Here is a 23,844-nt window from a genome sequence, read left to right as displayed (position 1 = left end):
TGGAGTTATCTGGGTTGCTTAAAACATGCCCACCAGAAAAAAGCACTTCACTACATGTAATTTTTTTTTTTTTACTTCATTGGAATCTATTGTTTTTTTTTTTTCCAGAGTGTTGATTTGTACAGCCTAACAGACATTTTACGTGGTGGTGTGAGAATTCAGAATAACTTCAACTTGTGTTACGTGAACGAAGTCAATTGGTCCATCATTATTAAGGATGCTAGTGATAATGTCTTCAAGGTAAGATAACCATGAAACGTATGTGTTATATGAATTAAATAAATTAAAAGGGGTTGAAAAAGTAAGAAATGATGAAATTTATTTGTAGATTAATAGAGAAAACATGTTAGATTTTGAGTGAATAATATAATAAAGGGCAGAGTATTGATTAAAAGGGAAGGGCAAATGAAAGTATGGGTTTTTGGGAATGGTAAATGAATTTGGAGGGAAACAGTTTTGAGAAGGTTGATGACATTTGTGGAAAGAGAAAAGAGGGTTGGGAGTGATAGAAGATGACTGCATTAAAAAGGCTAGAAAGAAAACATAAACTTAGATAGTAAAAGAGGTGTGTGATTTGAATGCACAACACAAGTTTTCCTTTGGATCTGTTCATCTATTTTTCTGATTAGTATTTTCCAGAAATATTTTAGAATACTCTTAATGTAAAACATATTACATTATGATTGCTTGTAATGTAAAACATATTACATTATGATTGCTTTAGGCCCCATTTAGATTGTGCAGTTCAGTTTTGGTCACCATACTATAGGGTGGATATAAATTCACTTGAACATGTCCAGCATAAGATGACAAAGTTAATCACCCAAATTAGAAAGCCGTTATATGTAAAACATATTTTATTGTTTTCTCTTCAGAATAACAATGAAAGGCTCTGCGGTCCCTGCCATCCTAATTGTCCTCGTCAAGGGAAACTTGAACACTGCTGGTCCGCCAAACACTGCCAGCAAGGTGAGTATTTATTTTGTGTATTTCACTTTTATTCATGGATTGCAAAACTCCTAATATCGCAGTTGATGTGCTTACACAAAGAAATCAATCCACGTAATGTATCGGTGAGAAAATTAGTATCTTTATCTATTCTTACCATAATGTCTCATGATTATTATGGGCCCTCTATTTTTGTCATATGGCTCTTCCTTTGTCCACGTATTGCTTGCAGGTGGACTGTGGACATTTATGATTATCAGTTGCAGATGATGAGCTACAATAATGTGGCTGAAGATATGAAGACTAAACCACACTCCAGAAGATATGATGATTCGGTCCGTCGTGGACCATTATCAAGTTGATTGTAATAATCTACTTCATAATGGTCCAGGATGGAACGAAACGGCGTCGTCTCTTCATCTTAGGTGTGTGTGGATTAGTCTTCATGATTATCAGTTCATCATCCTAGTTATAAATCTCCAGTGCCATTGTGTCAACTTCTCATGGGTTGTCGAGTATTAATTCTTTGACCTTTAGTTTTTTCATCAGCACACCAACATCTCCGCCACCTCTTCAATTTTTTGTCACGTCTTCAAATTGAGTAGTCCCTCAGGGAATACCAACTCAATTAAAATTTTATATTCAAGTTTTGTCTCTGCTAGTGTAATTACTAAAGTGTAGTTACAGGATGAGAGCTATGCTCGTGGTGTCCCGTCTTCCCTGCACTCTTTTGTCATATAACACTTTGAAACTACTGTGACAGTATCTAGGATCTTACACTGTGTTATATCATTTGGTTTCCGGTATTTGTTTCTTGCCCCATCTGTATTATTCCAGAAAATTGTGTATACAGTGCTATGTTCCCTCCAACTTTGTCCTTCACTCCTCTTCCCTCTAATGACTTCCCTCTAGTTTGCTTTGCTTTTGCTATGTACAATTTCATTGGCTTCCTGATACTTATCAACTTGCTTCTTCATTTCTACCTTCATTTAAATATTTTGCTTCATCTAGGTTCAGTTTTAGCTTCTGTCTTCCTTTAAAAGATCTAGTCTTCAAGACTAAATTTAAAGAATTTAGAAATTTAGTAGATGATGTACAGTACAGTTTTCTAGAGCAATACTTTATTTTAGATTCTGGAGCTTTAGTTTTAACTTATAATAGTACATTTGCTGTATTTAAAATCAACATTAATAGTAAACACTTAGCTTAAAATGAAGAAATATGAGAGATTTATGCTACTTGGTTTAGTAGATATATAAATGCTAACACTGTGTTAGTTACAGTACAGTATTTATATTATTTAAATTGGTTAAGAGAAGTACATTATTTTATTGCATTTGGGAGATCATTACACAATACATGTCAGTGCACAACATACGAAATAATGTTATACAGTAATTTGAATGCCATTTTGTGCTGTACTTCTCTCAACATACATAAATTAAGTGACTAACACTATTCAGTGGAACCTCGATTCAATGAACTTAAATTTGGCAAATCTCTGGATGGAACACGCTTTCCATGTCAGATTTACACGCCTAATTTGACGAACAATAGTTCATTGCAGTGGGATATGTGTGGATTTGTTTAGGATGTTGGGACTGAGTTCATCAATGAACATTACAAGAGATAGTTGGCTCTTGGGAAAGCCACCGAGCACATTTAAAATCAAATTCTCTACTTCACTTTTATTTCCAATTGCAGAGGTTTTTGTTCAATAAAATATGGGGCCGTTTTGAAAATGAGATTTCGAGGCTTGGACTTGGGAAATTTATTATGTGGTTAAATCTCTCTACAAACAGGTTCTTGTAGTTGTTGTCCTTCATATGACGGGTTGAAATTATAATTTAGCTTGGTGAAATCAGCCCCTAGAACATGGGGAAATATTAGGTATGAATGGTAACACACTTAATATGGCTCTAATCACATTTTTAATGATATTTTTTGTTGGTTTGGAATTTTTTTGTTGGGTGTTTTGGATTTTTTGTTGTTGTTGGGCAAAAGGTAACAATTAATATTGATCTAATCATGTTTTTAATGATTGACGTTGATGGGCTCAACATTATACGAAACAGTAAGAGGCCCTTGGGATAGCCATTGAGAATAATTAAAACCAAATTCTAAGGTTCACTTTAATTTAGAGATTCCCAATTTTTGTTCATAAATGTGGGTTCTTTTCCTCTGAAAATGAGTCTTCAAGGCTAGGGGTTGTGAAATATGCTAGATGTAGTTACATCTCTTTACAGACAGGCTCTCTTGGTGGTAGTTCTTCATATGACTGGTTGAAATTAAATTTTGCTCATTAAACTCAGGCTATAGAGCATGGAAAATATTAGGGTATGAATGGTAGCTCCTAATATGGCTTCAATCATGTTTCTTACAATTTTTGTAGATGGACTCAAAATTATAAGAAACAGTTGGAGCCTGGGAAAACTATTGAGAATATATAAAATCAAATTGTGTAGTTTTTCATTTTGAGTTGGCAAGGTTTTTGTTCACTCAGTTATGGCTCTACTTCCTTTTCAAAATGAGTTTTAAGGCTGGAGATGCGAGAAATGAGATAGATGTGGTTAAGTTTGTGTGCAGACATGTTCATTTGGTAGTTATCTATTCTAGGTTGAAATTCAAATTTTCGCCAAGTTAAATTAGCCCATAGGGTGTGGGAAATGCATACTGGAGGCATTTTTGGTTTCAATAAATTTCTCGATGCATTCAATTGGGTTTGGTCCCATTAAATCGACGTTTTACTGTATTAATATTTATACAGAACTTTCAATTCTCTCGTCTTCCCAGTGTGTGAACAAAAATGTGAAGGTGGGTGTACACCCAATGGAGAGTGTTGCCATTATGAGTGTGTTGGGGGTTGTAAAATGGCTAATAACCCTTCCAGTTGCTCTGCCTGCCGTCACTTTAACTCCAGTGGCACATGCAGCAAGACATGCTTTTACAGCTTCTATGAGGTGAGTAACAAGTGTTTTTCAGTATTGTGCCAGGGAATCATAATTACAACCAAGACAACAATAGCTTATAGTTTAGTATTTTTAATGCATGGCACTGTAGTAGATTATAGTCATAGTGCCAAAATAATAATCTAGAAGACATGGGAGATGCTTGCTTGCTTTAACCTGTTGGCTATTATACTTGGTGGCAATGATAGGGATAGGAAGCCTGTGACTTTTGATGGGTAGTGCATCACTCGGTTCTAGCATTCACACCTTTGTCAGGATAGAAGACTGTATTTTTCTATTGTCTGTTCTGTATTGATGCTTGGTGAGCTAAAAAAATTTGACTTGTTTTTTGATGGACATACTTAAGCTGGTCTTTGATTAAACACTCATGGATCTTATGTACAATGAAATCATATTAACATGATGTATCAATGAGAAAATCAGTTGGAGCCGTGAGGGTGATTCGAACCCGCTCACTTGGTACTCCCAAGCTAGTGCCCTGGACCCTCATTTTTTCCTCAAAGATTTTCTTATTGATACATCACATTAATGTGATTTCATTGTGCATTTGACAAGAAGCATTGGAGAACTGCAGTCGAGTCACAATGTTGCTTGAAGATATGAGAACTAAACCACACACCACAAGATGAGGAGACAACGTTTTGGTCCATCCTGGATCATTATCAAGTCGATTGTGATGGGAGCGAGGGAGGCATGGGCATAATTGGAGGAGAACTATTAGAGCCTTAGCCTGAGTGCATGGGGGGGCAATGCTTAAAGCCCTAATTGGGCTTCAGTTGTAAGCCTCAGGAACCCTAGAGGGTTCAATATAATCCCAGGTTGCATTGTTTTTCCTTGCTGTGGTGTGTTGGTCCAGGGCACTAGCTTGGGAGTACCAAGTGAGCAGGTTTAAATCCTCTGCGTGGCTTCTACTGATTTACTTTTGGGTATGTTGTTTCTAGTTATTCAAGGCTTCATGCATGCATTCAATAAATTTGAGTGTGTAAACCTATACTAAATGTGTTGATTGTCAGACTCTATTTTGGCTGTGTAAGGTCATTGTGGAAGTTGGAGAGCTATCTTTGTTTATGCATGAACAATTACTGGTACAGTATCTGGTATCAAGAACTTTTTGTTCTTGAACTTCCAGGTCTCAGGAATCCCAGATCCCTATCAATTTTGTCGATTCCCGTTACTATTTATACATAGTGATCATATCGGCTCTTTTTCTTCTATCTTCTAGCTTAGGCATATTTAACCCTTTAACTGCACAACGCGCCTGCAGGCCCAGGCTTCAGGTGCGCAACGCGCCTCCGGGTGTTTTTATTTTTCACGTTCCATTCAAAACTCCCGCGGCTACATGAGGTTCACCTCAGCTTCCTCAGGGCTCTTGTAAACAGACGCCATCTATAAAAAAAATCATGGTCCGCATTGCCGGGTGCCAGAGCCTCAGTAGTGAGTGAGCAACCAAGGCTGGCGCTCGCAGCATGAGCGCACAGCACTGCTGTTCAGCGTGTGACCACAGCATCGCCTAATATTGTCAAAATATATATATAATCTGTTTTATTTAGCCATGATAGTATTATAGAAGAGCCCGAGTGTGATAATGACTGGGGTACAATGTTCAATTATCAGTGATTCAATGCTGTTCACGATGTTCACAGCGCTAGCCACAGCACCACAGCATTATTTCGTCCATGTAGGAACCTTCAAATGATTTTTTAGGTTCCTTTTACAAAATAAACTTGTGGTCAATTATTCATTTACAGGTATTAGTGACCAGGATTGTAGTTATAATGAGCGTTGTGCGTAGGAAGGAGGAATTTTGGTGAGGGAGGGAGGAAGGGAGAGAATTGAGGTAGCCTCACTGTGTGGCAGTAACTCTTGTTTTGCTCACCATACTAGCTTCGTGGTTCGCTATGGGGAACACACATGTACATGAGTATATACAGTGTCTGTGGAATAGTGTAATAACAGCACCAGGAGTATGTTGTGAGGAGCTATTTTGGTGAGGGAGGTGACGTCGTAATCGTGGCGTCGTCTGCTGTCTGCTGTGTGATTTGTCATGCAGTGTATGGTGGCCACTGTACAGTTTGGACACAATACCAGCTTACTTGCATAGTTCTGGTAAATAAAACATGTAGATAGGTATATATAACATATGTGTAAATTGTGTAATAAATACAATAACAGTATGGTGGGAGGAGCAATGTTGGTGAGTAAGATGTTGGAGTGAGGGAGGGCTGGCTGGGTGAGGCTGCTCACACTCGCAGTGTTCTGAATGTGTTGATGGTGAATGTATATAGTGTGTGACAGTGTATAGTCTGTAAATAGATTGTATATATACATAAATTAGCATGATACATGGTAGATATGTGCAACATATGTGTACACAAGTGTCATGCACATAATACAGTGTCTTCAGACAGTACGGATGTTTTACTGCCAAAATATAGTGTACGTGTTCATTATACATAGGATTAGCATGTAAAAACAAATAAAATGTATTTGGAACTGTGCGCAAAAAATGTGCAAAAAAATATATTCGCGGCAACTCGCGCGCCCCACCGGCCCAGGGAGCATACTGCTCTGGCGCACGGGGAATTATGACGTCACGGCCCACCTTTCGGACCCCATAGCAGCCAAAGTAAGTACAATTTCGAACTTGCGTTGCTATACAGGGAGGGGTTTTTGACACTTTCCGAAGAAAAAATAATTTTTTCCCAAGGTTTCATTTCCTGCGCACTGGGGGGATGTCATATTTATAGGCCGCGCAGTTAAAGGGTTAATGCTGCTAACCTCTTCTCGTAGCTCTTGTCTTTGTTCTGGAAGCCATTTAGTTGCATATCTTTGCACCTTTCCCAGTTTGTTGATGTGCTTCTTAAGATATAGGCACTACCTACCTGTTGAAGATTCCATGGATCAACTCCCTTTCCCCCCATGGCCTCCTGGTTGCTGGTTTGAGTAACCAGGCTGTTTGATGCGGCTGCTTACAGCTTGATGTACGAGTCACAGCCTGGTATAGATCAGGTATCCTTTGAAGTTACTTGTCGAGTTCTCTCTTGAACACTGCTCGAGGTCGGCGATTTTTATTATGTATCTTTCTAATATAAAAATAATCTGCTGTCTCGAGCAGTGTCATTAATATGAGAAGGAACACAATTTTATTTAATATTAGAAAATGTGGTTCAAGTAACAGGAAGTTAAAATTGTTTTGAGTAATTATTAGACTATGAAATTTTACCATGCCTTGTCTCATGTTAGGGAGTTTCAGGTTTTAGAGCATTTCAAGAAAACTAGCACAAACACATACCCTTGCTGACACAATCTATATTCTAATATATTTTGCTTAACATCAAATGTGTTTTGTACGAGGAAGGGTGTAGAACTGGCAGGAGAGAGAATAAAGTAAAAATAGTAAAAGGTACTATATGAAGGCAATAGCTTAGGATGATAATATTGTGCTATGAGATGATAGCATAGCTTGTGACTGAATCATATTACCTGCTGCTTGTACTGTATTTGTTTACCTAATTCTCTTGTCTAATCCATTATTGTTATTTAAAATCCTTAAATAATGATTCCTCTTGCAGTATCACAAATACAAGTGTGTGAGTAAAAAGGATTGCAGTGAAATGGGCCTTCTGCTGTATGAGTCTGAGGACAGGAGCAGAAGGGAATGTGTAAAAGTGTGCCCAGCTGGCTATTCAAATGAAACTGAACAAGTACGGAACAAAACTGTTATGACCTGCCGTAAATGTGTTGGTTAGTGCCTTTGGATCATGTTAGTAAGGATGCTAATTTTAACTGTTAAATTAGTCTGTATAACTAGTGTATTCAGAATCAAAATTTTAGCTCTTGACCCAGTCCTGATTCACATTGTCAAGATTCTGAATGTTCAGCCTATTCTGCAGGCACCAAACGGTGGCTTCCTGAAGATATCTTGGCTCCCCATACTGGTTCACATCAGCCATAGGACTCCTGTATGGCCTTCCAGGGACCAGAGCCAGAACTTGGCCCCCTAACAGAGGCACAGGGAGCAGGGGATTGTTAAATTACTCTCACTGAGGAAACATCCAGAAAGTAAGAGAAGCAATAAGGTACAGACAATTGCAAGGCTCGAAGCAAATGAAGCACTGAAGCAGCTAAATGACTGCAAACAATTCATTCGGAAACTAGCTCAGACCCTCCCCCCCCCCCCTTTCCTAGTTATGACTGGCCACCACCAAGTGGCAACACCATTAGGGGCTCCAACTTCTGAGCCATCTTTGCCCCAGTCCTGTCCCTGATGTCTTTGAGTTCAGATCTCCAAATTGCTGGCTGTAGTGAGTTCCACTTCTTTTCAAGATAGTGTAGGCCATCCTTTAGGCATTGTCCTGTGTGGGCAAATTGTTTGCCAACACTCAGACTTTGGTTTTTTCTTTGTGTGTATTTTAAAGTCTCGCTAGTTGTGTAAACTTGGTCTTTTCTCTGCTGCGAGCTGCATGTGCTTAGGGCAACCCTTCCCTTAATGCTCATTTAGAATTGCCTGTGCTCCAATAGTTACTTCTCTGGTTAGTTTGGAAGTTTGCACCCAAGAGGCTTCACGACAAATAGGAATTCCTGAAACCAGGAACTTCACAAACAAAAGGACACAGATTCAAGCTAAGGAAACAAAGGTGCAAAAAAAAATATTCAAGAAAAAGTTAAGTGAGAAGGTGGTGGAGGCCGAAACCGTCAGTAGTTTCAAAACATTAAATGACAGTACTGGGATGATGGGACACCATGAGCGTTGCTCTCATCCTGTAACTATGCTTAGGTAATTACTACTGTGTAGGATGCCCCACCCTGGGTAATGCATGTCTTTGACACCTCTGCAATTATCTAGATTCAGTTTGGTCCTTGATCCTTTTGTCCACCTTCCCCTTTTTCCTCTCCTGTTTCCTGAGGAGACTGTTTCTTCAGTCAACTCGGTGGTTTCTGCTGCCTTTCAGTACCTCAGTCTTTTCTTTTGTTGCAGCAGAATGGTTTTGTCCTTCCTGATCAGAGGTGGCTGTTAGTTGGAGCAGGCCTTCTGTCTGATTTCTGGGTTACTGCTCTTCCTTAGAGTTTCACATCTTCTGGCCGATGTCGTTCTCCTGTGTTGTAGAAAGGTGGTGCAGCTCGGGGATCTTCACGCTGACTCTTTCACAATTTACCTCCTTGATGGTTCTGTTCGGGAACATCTGATCCATTCTGCCAGTTCCTGGCACATGATTTGAGAGTATGCCGAGTTGTTTCCCAGGGTCTCCAGTGGAGTTGGTCCACCCTTTTTCCTCTTAGGTTCAGGGGTATTGGGGTCAGGATTCCTCCCCTCAGCTCTATGCTGTTATTGCTAAATTTGGCCTAAGTTTGCCTGCTACCACAGGCTGGTGCCGAGATGTCCCTGGACCTCAAGGATGCTGATTCGGCATGTCCCTATTCGTTCCAGGTTCAAGGACTGGGCTAGGTTTTGTTGTGGGGCATTATGTTTACCACTTCAGGGTTTTTCCCTTCAGCTTGAATCTGTTCCTCCCTGTGTGTTTACCAGGTTAGTGCTGGTCACTGTGCCTGGCTACACCTCTTAAGGGTTCGTGTGTTGGCCTACCTCAATAACTTGCTGGTGTGGATGCCATGTCAGTCCATATGTCAGCTGGCCACGGATCTGATTCTTCCCCACCTCGCCAGGTTCAGGCTTCTGGTGAACTGGAGAAAGTCTCAGTTGGTTCTGTCTCAGGTCTGGACTAGGTTGGACATTGTTTGGTACTCTTGGTTGGTGTCTCTCCTCCTCCCTCCTGGTAAGTCCCATTTTTGTTTTGTGGTTTGTTAGCTTCAGGGAGATACTGGAGGGCCTTCCCTAGAAACTCAACATTCAGTGTAATGAAACACCTCTCTGTATGAGCCTAGTAGCTCCCTTATTCCCACCCTCCCTCCAGGTTTTTTGATGGGTTGCTCATCTCCAGATCTGGCTGCTCAGAGGGAGCTAACTGCGGGCTGGGGGGAGGTGCTATCTCATAGTGGTGGTTGGTACTAATGAGTTGGAAGCTTGTTTACGTGAATCCCTTGTTCTGTGTGAATTGTTTATTTATTTATTTTGTTTGCAGTTTCAAGGTTGTTTGTGAACCCTCCACTTGTCTAAAGCTTCACTATTTTTCTGCAGGCTTTTCTCTGCGGGATGGGGAATTGTCACACACTCCCTGTGCCTCTGTAAGGGGGCCAGGTTCTAGCTCTGGTCCCAGGTAGGCCAAATAAATTTTCTCTAACTGATGAGACTACTACACTTTCTTGCTCTCGGCAAACCAAAAAAAAGCTTGCTCCAAGTGTGTGCGGCGTTTCAGGCGATCGAGCGGCAACACTGAAAAGTGTATACAGTACTCTTTTCACTGTCCTGACCTTAATTTTCAATGTAGGTATTTCATTTATGTACCAATGTGTTCGCAATAGAATGATCTAGAAGAACACAAGTATAAAATGTCACCAAAGCATGAGTTAGACCAGCACCAAATAAAGAACTACGTCAATCACTAGCCGTGAGTGCCAAACAGCGACGAAATGTTTCTATTCTCTTCAGGGTTGTCAACTCCACACTTGTCCTACAATTTTGAATATTTTTCTGGGGGAAGCCCCCTACGGCTCCCTGGAGCTTACTAGGCTGATATGCTAATTTTTTTTTTTTTTTTTTTTTTTTTTTTTTTTTTTTTTTTTTTTTTTTTTTTTTTTTTTTTTTTTTTTTTTTATATATATATATATACAAGAGTTGTTACATTCTTGTACAGCCACTAGTACGCGTAGCGTTTCGGGCAAGTCCTTAATCCTATGGTCCCTGGAATACGATCCCCTGCCGCGAAGAATCGTTTTTTCATCCAAGTACACATTTTACTGTTGCGTTAAACAGAGGCTACAGTTAAGGAATTGCGCCCAGTAAATCCTCCCCGGCCAGGATACGAACCCATGACATAGCGCTCGCGGAACGCCAGGCGAGTGTCTTACCACTACACCACGGAGACTGTAAATGTCAGACTTTGGCATCAGTCATGTGTGTTTGGAGTTCTTATGGGCCTACCGGGGATCACGAGCCAGAACCTGGCCCCCTCTAGAGAGGCAAGGGGGGCAATGGCCTATAGAAACCCCCGTGTAATTGGAATCATTCTATGTCTGCCATCGACCAGGTTAGGCACCCAGAAAGGTAGGCATCCCAAAACAAACCCCTATTCTGGTGAAAATTGCAACCAAAAGCCGACCAAGTGGTATAACTCCCCAAACAAAAACGAGCAAACTAGTATGATGTCATCTGTGTCACGCCGCTGTCTGCGCAGCCCCCTCCTCCCCGGGAGGGGGAAGGGGCAGCCCCAGACCTACTGCGCCAGCAATCCACACCCCAGTTCTTGAGGCTGATGCTATAAGCTCGGTTGTGTGCTCTGGCTCCAGTATTTTTGCGGCGCTGTGCCTTGTGTGTGGCTGCTGTACTCCAGGGGTGCGAGAGCTAGGAGTTATTCCTTAGTACTCGGGCTGCATGCACCTAGTGTTCCCTTTCCTAGATGCCTTGTAAGTACTGCCCTTGGAGCTTAGGGTTACCTTCCACAAGTTCCTTGGGGTCTGCCTGTGTGTGTCCGTTTTACTGCTCGGTTTCTCGGCCGCTCTTTGGGTACTTGGGGGTTTTGTCTCCCCTAGTTAACCTTTGGGTAAGAGGCAGTTTTTGCACTGGTAAGGGGCGCAGGGTGCTGTGCAGCTAGTTGTCATCTATCACAGCGGCCAGTTCTGTTCCTTGGGGTACGTTGTCCTCTTGCGGGGTTTTGTTTTTCTTTTTTTGTTTTTTCCTTGGTGGGGGGGGTTCTACCCTATTTGCCACTGGTGTTTGGCCTCACCCTGATACTTGGTAGTGCCCCCTGCTTGGTCCCCTTGAGTGTACACGTCCCTGGGGTTCAGCTTTAGACAGTTTGTTTGGTAGTTTTGGGCGCCGGTTAGCAGTACCCTGCCTGGGTTTACCTGAGCACGAGTCCTCTTCAAAAAACACTCAGGACCCTGGAAATCCCCTAAGGGATGCGTGGGTCCGATGGATGTGACCCCGGGGTCCCCCCTCGCTTCGTGCGAGCTTGAGGGTTGCTCGGTCCCCTTGTCTCAGGGCGACCCTCACTGTTTTTGCCTCCGTCACGCAGCCTGTTGGGTCAGTGACACTTTTGACCCTGAGTCTTGTGAGTATTGTTGCTTGCTGGTGACTCAATTTACCCAATCTGTGGATGATCATCTTTGGGTACAGGCTGCACAGGCGTTGCATTCTAGGTTTCGGTTATTGCAACGAGCTAGGTTGGTTGCTCACCCGGATGCCCCGTGGCTGCCCCATTTTGCTTATAGGGACCCAGACTTTGGGGTGGGGGTTGCTTCGAAGCAGTGGGTCGGGTCGAAGCAGGGAAGGGGGACCAGACCAGAACGGAAGGGTCATGCCAAGGCTCGGGGTTCCTCTCGTCATGGTAGGCTACTGGTGTCAGGTTCGGGTTCGGCTCCTCCTTCGGACCCGCCTTTGTCTGGTCGGCGTGGTGTTCGCTCTGTGCGATGTTCTGGGTCTCGTAAGGGGCACCAGGCCTTTCGCGGTTCGCCCCATTGACGGGGCAATGGGGGAGGCTTGTGCTGTTTGCTCACACCTGGTCCCACGATTTGTGGGCATTTCGGGTCGTTTTGCTTGGCCTCCGGTGGCGTTGGATGGCCCCTCCCCCTGCGGGGGGTTCGGGGCTGGCGGGGCAGGTTTCTTTCCCTGCGCTCTGTCAGGGGAAGAAGCCTGTCTTGTTTCGTTCTCCTCTCCACTGAATGGACAGTCGATGCCGATTCCTTCCATTGGCTTTGCCAGATGTTCGGACACCCTGAAGTGGACCTCTTCGCGTCGGCGTGGTCGCAGCATCTACCCCTGTATGTGGCGCCCTTTCTCAACTGCGAGGCCATCGGGGTCGACTCCTTTCGGTAGGACTGGTCGAGGTGGGGGTTCCTGTATCTCTTTCTCCCGGTTCAGCTGTTGCTCAAGGTCCTGACTCACTTAGAGACTTACCAGGGGAGAGTTGTCCTCTTGGCCCCTTGGTGGCCGGCCCAGCCGTGGTTTCAGGCACTGCTTGCTCAGTGTCCGAACCTAGAGGTTTTTCTGCGGCTCCGTTTCTTCCAGCAGATCAGACCGGTACGTCACGTGGATGGTTCAATCTTCTCCTCAAGTCTTCGGGTATGCTTTTTTTTGACTCGAGTTTGTCATCATCTCTATGGTGATCAGGTAGCTTTCTTATTAGTGTCCCACCTGCCGGGCTTCGTCTCGGCAGCAGTATGAAGTTTCCTGGCAGCCCTTCTGGTTCTTCTTATGTCTTCGTCATTGTACTTCACTTTCTGTTAGGTGGTGTTGTCCTTTCTCTCTTGGTTGTTCCAGGACCGCCTTCTTATGCCTAACACTGTCACCTCGTATCATGCGACGCTGGCGGAGCCGCTTCAGCTTGCTTTCGGTATTGATGTCACGTCTACGTTGTTTTCGCAAGCTGTCTCGGGCGTTGTTTCGCCTCCGGCCTGCTCATGCACCGCCTGAAGCCGTCCTGGTCATTGGACAGAGTGCTCTCTTTTCTTTCTTCTCCTTGTTTTGTTGTGTCCCCTTCGGTTCCGGATTGTTTTTCGAAGGCTCTTTTTTCCTGTTGGCGTTGGCCTCTGGGGATTGAGTGGGTGAGCTTCATGCTCTCCTCCGGCGCAGAGGTTTCTGCTCCTTCGGTCGGGGTGATCAGTTTGTTTGTCTGCAGCCTTCTCCTTCTTTTTGGCAAAGAATGAGACTGCTGCATTCTGGAGGGGTCCCTAGGTTGTTGATGCTTGGTTGGTTCGGCCGGGGGTGCATCATGTTTGTGTCCGGTTGCGGCTCTCTGCCGTTATTTGCGTGCCACGGCTTCTGTGTCCATGGATGCGCTTTGGGTTGTTCCGGTTTCCCTTCTTCCCTGTTCGAGGGTGCCAGTCTCCCAAGTCGTCCGCAGGGTTAAGGCTAGCCAGCCTGTGGTCTAACCCTGTGCCCATGACGTCTGCAAGTTCGCGGCTCTTGCCGCCGTCTTTGGCAATATGTTCTGGGCTGACATTCAGGCGAGGGAAATTTGGCGGTCGAACAGGGTCCTGGCTGCTCGTTATCTTGTAAACATTCCTGGCCCGGTCGGGCCTGTGTCGCTTTGGGTCGGCGGATGCAGCCAGTTGTCTCGGCTTCGGGTTGAGGAGTAAGCAGGAACTGCCTCCCGGGTAAGTCCCTCTTTTTTTCCTCTGTGGGTAGTTAGCTCCAGGGAGCCATAGGGGCTCCCCCCAGAAAACCAGCATTGAATGTAATGAAATGGCATTTTCTGGGCGAGTCCCGGAGACTCCCCGGCATCCCTAAATCCCTCCGGTCGGCGTTTTTTTCGCGTGTTTTTGACAGCCAGCCTCAGAACTTGGGTGTGGATCACTGGCACGGTAGGTCTGGGGCTGCCCTTTCCCCCTCCCTGGGAGGGGGGGGCTGCGCAGACAGCTGCGCGATGACGGATGATGTCATACTAGTTTGCTCGTTTTTGTTTGGGGAGTTCTATCCACTCGTTCAGCTTTTGGTTGCAATTTTCACCAGAATAGGGGTTTGTTTTGGGACGCCTACCTTTCTGGGTGCCTAACCCAGTCGATGGCACATAGAATGCTTCCAATTACACAAGGGTTTCTATAGGCCATTGCTCCCCTTGCCTCTCTAGAGGGGGCCAGGTTCTGGCTCATGGTCCCCGGTAGGCCCATAAGAACTCTATACACATGACTGATGCCAAAGTCTGACAATAGCCTATCAGCCTATGCTCTGGGAAGCCTCCAGGATTCACAGAAAATGGCATTTCAATACATTCAACTCTGGTTTTTTACATATCTGTGATCAGGGTAAAAAGTATTTAGCATTTTCAAAAACAAAATAAATTTTTTGGCCAAAAATTTATTTCCTGCACACAGAGGTGGGTGCCATATTTGGAGCCTGAACAGCACAGTGGTTAATAAGTTTTTTTACCCATTTTTTCTATCGTCTGGTTGGCAGCAATAAAATTATTAGCACATACTTCATATAATCAATACTCTCTTCACCTCGAGTTAAATTTATGTAAAATGCATGTGTTAGTTGTGATTCTTGTGTTAATAAGTATGTTATTTCTCCTATTTTTTGCTTTATCAAAGGTAGGATAACATAAATTTGGTGAGATGGAAGCAAAGATGTTATTTTCTGTACCAGCCCCAGACACCTGTCATAGGTGGCAGCACCGGGGTGCCACTCACACCAACACTTGCTTGTTCTTTCATCATGTAAATTTGCTATTATTCACAGCTTCTCTAATTAAAAAATCATGTCAAATACAGTAATTGATGTTAAAATTCTGAAAACTTTCCTTAAGACTGCTCATGGGGCCTAGTTGATAGTGCTACGGCCTTACACGCGTTGGGGTCCGCGGTTCGAGACCAATACAGTCCAGGCGAATGGAATTAATTTACCTTTATTTAGGATAAAATAGTGTGAATAAGGTTGAATATTTGTAAGGAACTTGAGTGAGGAGAAGAGTTAGGGGTCAGTGAGAGGCGAGAGCATGTTGCCTCTTTCAATCACAGACGACTGCCATCACACTTTGCCTCACTGAACAAATGTGTTGCACCACTGAATACTGTACATGCAATCTCTATAGTACTGTATTTGCACCTTACATAATGAAATGGTGCATTTTTGTATGTCTTTATATAGAATAGCTGTTCCTCATCCTGTATGAAGTAAGTTTTGTCTGCATTTGAATTGTTTTGTATAAGTTTGAAAACATAAGTAACTTGAAATTTGCTTACTGCAGTACTGTGTAAGTCATGGCCCAAGTAGATGCAAATTCCTCAGTAGTAAATGACATTCAGAATACAGTGCTGTTCTGTTGACTCTTGGTTAGTAAAATGACTTAGCTTTCCCAGCGAAAGAAAGCAGTGTTTTCTCTTCTGTTGAATAGGGTGACTCCTTCCACAGTTGTTGTTTATTTAATCTTAATATTTACTTTCAAAAGACACATTTTAGTTAATTTCATCAGTATTAAATTTTTTTCCTAATTTTAGTTTTTAATACACAGAGAAATCACATTATCGTGATATATCAGTGAACAAATCCATAGGAGCCGTGATGAGGGACGACAGAGCTTGAGTGCATGGGGGAAGGGGGATTGTGTGAAACCCCGTCTTGGCTTCAGTGGAAGCCTCGGGATCCTCGAGGGTGCAGTAGTACTCCAGGTTGTAATTCTCTTGCCCATGTCGTGGTGTTGTCGACTAGAGCTTGCATCTGGGAACACCCAGTGCATAGGTTCGAACCTTCATCACTGCTCTCGTGGATTTGTTCTTTTAAGTTTTAATATTTTATAGTTATTTGTATATTATTGTATTAATTTGGCACTAGTGACAAAGAAATTATTTATTCGAGGACAAAGATATTATATATTAATCAATCATCTTTCACAGAGCCCTGTGCCAAGACATGCCCAGGTCAGCTGGTTAACACAGTTGCCAAGGCCCAAAGGCTTATTGACTGCACTAAAATTGAAGGTCCACTTATAATCAGGTACTGTTCATCGAGATTTTGCCTTTGAGGTATGTTGATGTGTTTAAGCTGATGCATTGACAGCTTGCAGTAGGGATTGTAACAGTGCAAGTATTTTACACTCTTTCATGTATAATTGTGAGTTGTTATTGTGGGTGTGTGTGTGGGTGTTTGTGAGGAGTGAGATGGTAGTGGAAGAGCAGCCAGCCCAGCTTGTGCTGATGGCAGTACTTTTCAACAAAGAGCACGTTGTACCAGCGTGCGAGAGTACCCACCCCTGGCTTGGCCAGCGAGGTGTTTTGAGCAGTTAGCGACCGCCTTGCACAGAGAGGTGACCAGCCAGTCTTCCCACCCTGACGGGTGACATCCAGGCACCCTCAGGGTGCATCCGTCTGAGTTGAGAAGGTGAGAGTTCAGTTATGCATTGTCTTAAACCAGAAGTGTGTCTTAGTGGTGGCGAGCTAGTGAAGTCTGAACCATTTAGCCATGTATGGTGTGGGTGTGTATGGAGTGGGTGATCCCCCCCCCCCTTTTAATTTTGTCAGTATTGTATTAAAATAATAGTATGTCAAAATGTTAAATAGTAAGAACTATGGAAATTGAAATAATGGAAATAAATGTCTAAGTGTAGAATAACAAGCATGACTTTTGTTTAGTCCTTTTTGAATCAATGGCCTCTCGAGTAAGATTAGAGAATACTAGATGAACAAGGTAGGAATGAGAGTGAGGGCGCCGTGAGGTGAGTGAGGAACGAGAGTGAGGGCGCCGTGAGGTGAGTGAGGAACGAGAGTGAGGGAAGGTGTGGCCTGGTGAGAGTAGCTCGCACGCCACCTCCCCTCACCTCTCCTGTCGGGTTTACTTAGGAATTTATTTAGTAAAGATAAATTAAGCAGTGTTCCTGTCGCATTGTTTAAGTGGAATTAAGATTTAGTTTGCGAAGGAGACAGGTGGTGGCAGCTTATATTAGAATATGTAAAGTTGAATTAACATCAGTACATCATAGATAGAACATAAATCAGTCCACTCTCCCTACTCCTACATCACTCTACTCCTCCTCCTTCCTTCTCTCCCTCCTGCCTTCCCTCTTTCCGTTCGCTCCCTCTTCCCGCTCGCCTCTCTCTACCTCAGTTCCTGCCTCAACCTCCCCCATGTTCTATCCACCCATCCTCCATCCCTCCTTCTTCCTCCCCTCCTCCTACCTTTACTTTCCTTTACTTGACTTTTCTAATTCATCCCCCCCCCATTACAGGGTGTCAGTAAATAAATTTTGAGTGCTTTTTCTTTATGTACCTTCCACTTCAAAAGGGTTGATGGAAAATTTGTTATTTTTACAATTAGCATCACTGGAGGAACTTCTATTGCCAAGGAGCTTAATGTCAGCTTGGGACTGATTGAGGAAGTGACTGATTATGTACGGGTCTTCGGCTCTCGTGCACTCCTGTCTCTCAACTTCTTAGCGAGTCTGAAAGTTATTGGAGGAAGGAAACTATATAATGGCAAGTGAGTTATCTAACCAGTTAAATTGAATTTGAATTCTGTTTGTCACTTCCCTTGTAATGCCCTTCTAAGAGGGTACTTGGAATAAGAAGACCCTCTCCAAAATAACATTGTTCTTATTACATTACGACAAGAATCCCTTGAGTAATCCTTCATTTTCCATTTCCATAAAGTAGATTGTCTATTCTTCATTAACCTACCATAAGTCTCCAGATGTCTAAACTATCATAGAGTATTTCTCGTCTCTGAAACACGGCAAGTTTCGCACCTTGGGACTTCTCTTCTATCCCACATATTCCATGCTTTTAATTTTGTATTCTTTGCCACCTATCCATTTTATAGTCATACTGGCTTAGTTTTCTTTTAATAATAATAATAATTATTATATTATAATTACAGTATTTTTACAATTATTTATTATTATTATTATTATTATTATAACTATAATAATAATAATAATATATAATAATAATAACACAAAAACAGTGGTACATCGTTAGAATTAGTAGCCCATTAACACTTTTGCGCCCAGGGCATGCGTGCCACCAACTTAGAGGTCACGCCCTCGGCGTACGGACGATCGTGCAAGCGAGCGCGCAGCAACACCAAAATATGAATACTCGTTTCAGTTTTTTCACCTTAATTCTCGTGCTGTGTCACTCGTTTTGGTATCATTGTGTTCACAATTAAGTTCCCTGCAGGTGTATATGTATATAATGTCCAAAAGCCCGGCGTGACTCCCCGCAGCAAAGCCTAAAGTTACCAGTGAATGAGCACCAATTTGCACACCGCAGCCTAATTTGTATACATGTACGCGTTCTGTTTGATAACGTGAATTTTCATGTTACGTCTCTCATTTTGGTGTCAAATTGTTCACAATATAAAAGCTCATATTTTAATACTATTCCGATAATAATAGAACAATAACTGGAATTTCAATAAATATTTTAATTTTGGTCACTCATCATCACACAATTATTTATATCTTTCCAGTGTTCTGACAAATTTTCCTGTTACATCTTTCATTACCACATCAAATTGTTCACAATCTAAAGGCACACATTTTAAAACTAGTCCCATAATAATAGCACAATAAATAGAATTTTAACAAATATTTTAAAATTTGGACCAAAAACGTATTTATAATCTTTCAACTGTTCTGACATCAAGTTTCGTGTTACATGTTTCATTTTGGTATCAAATTGTGGGAACTTTAAAGGCACTCATTTTGAAACTATCCCAAAGTCGATCAGATAATAAATTAATTTTATACAAATAATTTTTATCGGATGCAAGAACAGTCCAATACTTGGACACGAGAGAAAAAAAACTGACGCCAGGGACATTCAAAGAGTGCGAAAGGGTTAAAAATCCAAGGTGCAGTTGGTACTCGGAGGCAATTCTTTCAACATTAGTGGCCCAAGACTTTTCAACACCCCCTTTGAACATAAGGAGCATAACTAACTGATCTCTTGTAGTGTTCAAAAGAGAACTTGATGCACACCACCAAAGGATACCTGATCAATTGGACTGTGATTCATATATGAGGCTCCATGAAGCAGCTTCTAGCAACTTGGTTGACCAGACCACCAACTAGGAGGTCTGGTTAGAGACTGGGTCACAGGAATGTTGGGCCTTGGAACCAACAAGAGGTAAGGATAACATTGTTGGCCAAACCACACACTAGACAGTGAAGGGACAACGACATATCGGTCCATCCTGGACCATTCTCAAGTTGATTGTCAAGACAATTGACTTGAGAATGGTCCAGGATGGACCGAAACATCATCGTCCCTTCACTTCCTAGTGTGGTTTGGTCACCATATTTCAGCCACGTTATTGTAACTCCTCGTCTGCACAGGTAATGATAACCCTACCCTACCCTACTCTACCCTACCCTACCCTACTCTACCCTACCCTGTTAGGTCCTTGCAACATCCCTGCTGCTGCTTTCATTGTGGTTTGACCATTGCCTCTCAGGAGGGACCTGTTATTTAATCTTTGCTAAAGATTAAACAAAAATTGACTCTTTAACTGCTTCCCAATTAGCCAAGCATAAAATGTATAGTAATTAATTGTTTGCCTTTTGTTGCAGGTATGCCTTATATGTGCATGATAATGACAACTTGGAGGAGATTTGGTCTTGGGAAAACCATGCAGATTTCACCATTGCTGAGGTTAGTTTTGTAACAATTATATTTAGTCTATTTTATGGTGTATGCTATTGTACCAAATAAAAATTGAATAATTTTTTGAATAAATGAGATGTTTAAAAGCACCCACATAGTCAATAACAAGGAAATGTAAAAAAATATTTTTTTATGTATAAAGATTGTATTTGTAGCTGTAAAGAGAAATGCAGAATGTATTAATTATTTAGGATACTGAATTTGTATCTGTGGCACACGACGTTTCCAGAATCCGCAGGCAGTCCTTAAGTAATAGCCATATTTGAATTAATTCTCTGTACCTATCAAATTGCCTATGATTATCTCCTTAATTTTTTTTATTCTATTTGTACTACTATACTTCTTTCTCCTCTGCCTTGCAACATCCAATAACCTTCTTATTTCTATATACTGTAACCCCGCGATTATCCGGGATTCGAACATCTGGAAAACGCCCTTATATGGCCAAAATCGTGATCGGATAAAATTATCACAATATCAGGCCAAAATGGCCACAGGAACTGGATAAAAGCTGGTTTGTCCGGATGAAAATTCGGCCATACCGTATTAATCCCGTCTGTGGCTCTAGACGCATGGTGGAGGAGGGGGTGTAGGGAGGGTGGGAGGGGAGTGTCGGGAGGGACCACCTGGGTACAGGAATTACCATTAATTTTAGAACAATTAATCATAGCCAAAAACAAATGAAATAAGTACTAGAAATTATGTAATAACAAATAAATAAGTTTCCTAAAAGCAATGTGCACAGGCTGAAGTTTCCTTAAAAAATAGTTTTTTTCCTCCTGGCGGCCTACGTAACGTGCTGTAGCTGCCCCAAGTGGACCCGTCCAACACTGGTCAACCCATGTGCTCCCGACCCTCGTGTTATACCAGTGCTGCGCCATTAGTGAAATATTTTTTTAAATAACTTTTTTATTTTCATAGTATCTTTAAACATTTTTGGCCAAGACTATGTATGGTAGCAGCATCAATCGTTCTGGAGGTGTTAAGAGGAAGAAGGTTGTCCTAGCAATTAAAGACAAGTTACGTGTTGTTCAACCAGTGAAGCGTCACAGGCAGCCAAATGCCTTCAACAAGTGAGGCGTCACAGGCAAGCCAAGCGCCTTCAACAAGTGAGGCGCCACAGGCAAGCCAAGCGCCTTCAACAAGTGAGGCGCCACAGGCAAGCCAAGCGCCTTCAACAAGTGAGGCACCACAGGCAAGCCAAGCGCCTTCAACAAGTAAGGTGCCACAGGCAAGCCAAGCGCCTTCAACAAGTGAGGCGCAAGCAAGCGCCTTCAACAAGTGAGGCGCAAGCAAGCGCCTTCAACAAGTGAGGCGCAAGCAAGCGCCTTCAACAAGTGAGGCGCAAGCGCCTTCAACAAGTGAGGCCTCACAGGCAACCCAAATGCCTTCAACCAGTGAGGCTTCAGCAGCTGGCAGTCAAAACTATCTTTGCTTAATGAACTGTACAGTAATTTTAAGTGTTAATTTTAGTGTTGTGTTAGTATAGGTTACGTAAATTGTTAAGAATTCTTAACTATAGGATGTGTAGCATCAATCAAAAAAACGAACACTAACAAGGTAAGTTGAGGTTTCTAGTTGAATATTTAATAATTATATGTGGCAAGGCAATTCAAATTATGTTGTTTGTAGTATAAAAATAGTTGGAAATTGTCACTTTTGGATTCTTAGGTGAAAAAGTACCATTATCCGAAAAATGTGATAATCTGGCTGGGGGTCCTTCCCATATAGTCCGGATGATCGAGTGGAGACAGTATTTATTTCGTATTTAATATTTTTGTCAATATTTTTATTATTTCATATTTAAAATATATATTATATATATATAAAAATGCTTTTATTTCATAAATATTTTTATATCTATATTTCATATAGAATATGAAAATATTCTATATTCATGCTATCACTCATTCAAAACATTCATTTTTATTGCAGTTTTGTTAATCCTTTTCCAAGATAACGGCAGTGTATCCCAGAATTGTATACCACTGGGATTACTCTAGAGGCTGTAATTGGCAACTCTCGCTAATTTCTTTCTCTTACCATCTGTACTGAAGTTGTATTTACCTATAAATTTTTAATCGTTTCCATAATATTTAATTTTTGTTTTGGCATGTATTCTGTAGCTTATTACAGTATCAATTTTTCAGAAAAATGCTACTGTATTATTCCATTCCAACCCAAAACTGTGCTACAAGAAAATCAAAGAACTTATTGAGAGGACAAAAAGAAAAATTCCAGAGGACTGCAACATGCAACTTACAAATGGAAATAAAATTGCATGTGAGATTTGTAAATCAAGTTGTAAATTGCCAAGTTAAATATATAGGAAGTTACAATGGGTCCTGTTGTCACTGAAATCTTAGTTTGGAATAAATTTACCTTCTGTTATATTTTATTTTAATCCTAACAAATGTTAGCGAATAAAGTATTCTTACCCAATTTTTGTAATTTCCTTCATATTTTGTGGCAATTAACTTTTACAGCATTCTGTATGTTGAATGTTTAAGGTTAGTTTCCAAAGTCTGCAGTAATTCTCTTAGTTGTCAGGCTAACTTGAGCTTGACAAAGGCAATAGAGCTATAATTAAGTCAGGTCAAGAGAAGGCATATGCCTGACTCGTTTTTTTTTTTTTCAAAATAAACCATAAACCAGACTTATGATCTATTGAGAAGTAATAATCATTCAGATGCTGTTCAATCAAAAGCAAATACTGTATTTAGTATTTGTGTAGAGTATTGACATTATCTTCTTAGGTACAGGAAACCTGTTAAGCTTAGAGGTCCTTCCAAAAGGGAGGCTGTGCACATGGTCACCCATTCAGTTACTGGCTAGACACAGTGGTGTTTGCCTGGCATGGATATCTGCATATATTCCTCTTTTTTAAAATGCCTGTCATTATAGATGTTAATCCATATTTTAATTATATATATGCATGATTATGCATAGTGAACAAAAATGTGTTGCATTAGGATCCTAGAAAGGCAACGCCAATCAAGTTTTAACACATTGAAAAACAGGCAGCACTCTGAATTAATATTTTACAACAAAGTTTACACTAGAGTGATTACACAATATTCCAACACCCACACATGTTTTAATTAATAGTGAATGAGTTAATTTGATTTCAAAATGTAACTGGAATACAATTTTTAAATAGTCCTCTAGGTTCAGTATTTATATGTTTAATAAAAGGCACTAATCAAGTGCAGCATTTTAGGCATACCTTAAGAGTAATGGGAGTGTTTTAGTTACTGCATGTGTTGGGTAGTACTAATACAGTACCATGTGATATTAGTTAACATAAAATATAAAAAAAATTGGGAAATTTAGTAAATGTTGTAATTTAGTAATATTTAATGCTAATAGAATGCTTACAGTCTACTTTAGATTCCCTAACTTCAGCTGCCAATATTTTATGATGTATAATATTTATAGTTTTCAGAACTACAAATATTATATAAAATAATAAATATAAAACATTTTCAGGTACAATAATGGAGCAGACTGTTACCGTAGAAGCTTTGCCAGAAGAGGGTACGGTGAGAGTGAGTTGGACTACAGCACCAATCAATGAGGATGACAGGATGCTCACTGGATACTATGTATACTATAAACCATCAGAGTCCATGGACATTGGCTACATGACTGGTCGTGATGCTTGTGATGAGTGAGTATGTTTACTTAGTAGTGGTGGGGCTCAAAAAAAGGT

At 41.5% G+C, this 23,844-nt stretch overlaps 1 protein-coding gene across 1 annotated transcript in view; it reads left to right on the top strand.

Annotated features, from left to right (window-relative positions):
- Positions 1 to 23,844, top strand: part of LOC138365632 (insulin receptor-like) — a 45,523-nt gene that overhangs the window by 15,520 nt on the left and 6,159 nt on the right. Inside the window, exons 5-13 of the mRNA XM_069326115.1 lie at positions 109 to 240; positions 876 to 969; positions 3,742 to 3,908; positions 7,490 to 7,661; positions 16,368 to 16,467; positions 17,785 to 17,946; positions 20,039 to 20,120; positions 22,283 to 22,415; positions 23,622 to 23,802. Coding sequence (XP_069182216.1) covers positions 109 to 240; positions 876 to 969; positions 3,742 to 3,908; positions 7,490 to 7,661; positions 16,368 to 16,467; positions 17,785 to 17,946; positions 20,039 to 20,120; positions 22,283 to 22,415; positions 23,622 to 23,802 — 1,223 coding nt within the window. The remainder of the gene's footprint in view (positions 1 to 108; positions 241 to 875; positions 970 to 3,741; positions 3,909 to 7,489; positions 7,662 to 16,367; positions 16,468 to 17,784; positions 17,947 to 20,038; positions 20,121 to 22,282; positions 22,416 to 23,621; positions 23,803 to 23,844) is intronic.

Source organism: Procambarus clarkii, chromosome 17 (genome assembly GCF_040958095.1).
Source record: "Procambarus clarkii isolate CNS0578487 chromosome 17, FALCON_Pclarkii_2.0, whole genome shotgun sequence".
NCBI lineage: Eukaryota > Metazoa > Arthropoda > Malacostraca > Decapoda > Cambaridae > Procambarus > Procambarus clarkii.
The sequence above is the reverse complement of the archived record's forward strand: the minus strand, read 5'-3'. Positions and strand labels throughout refer to the sequence as shown.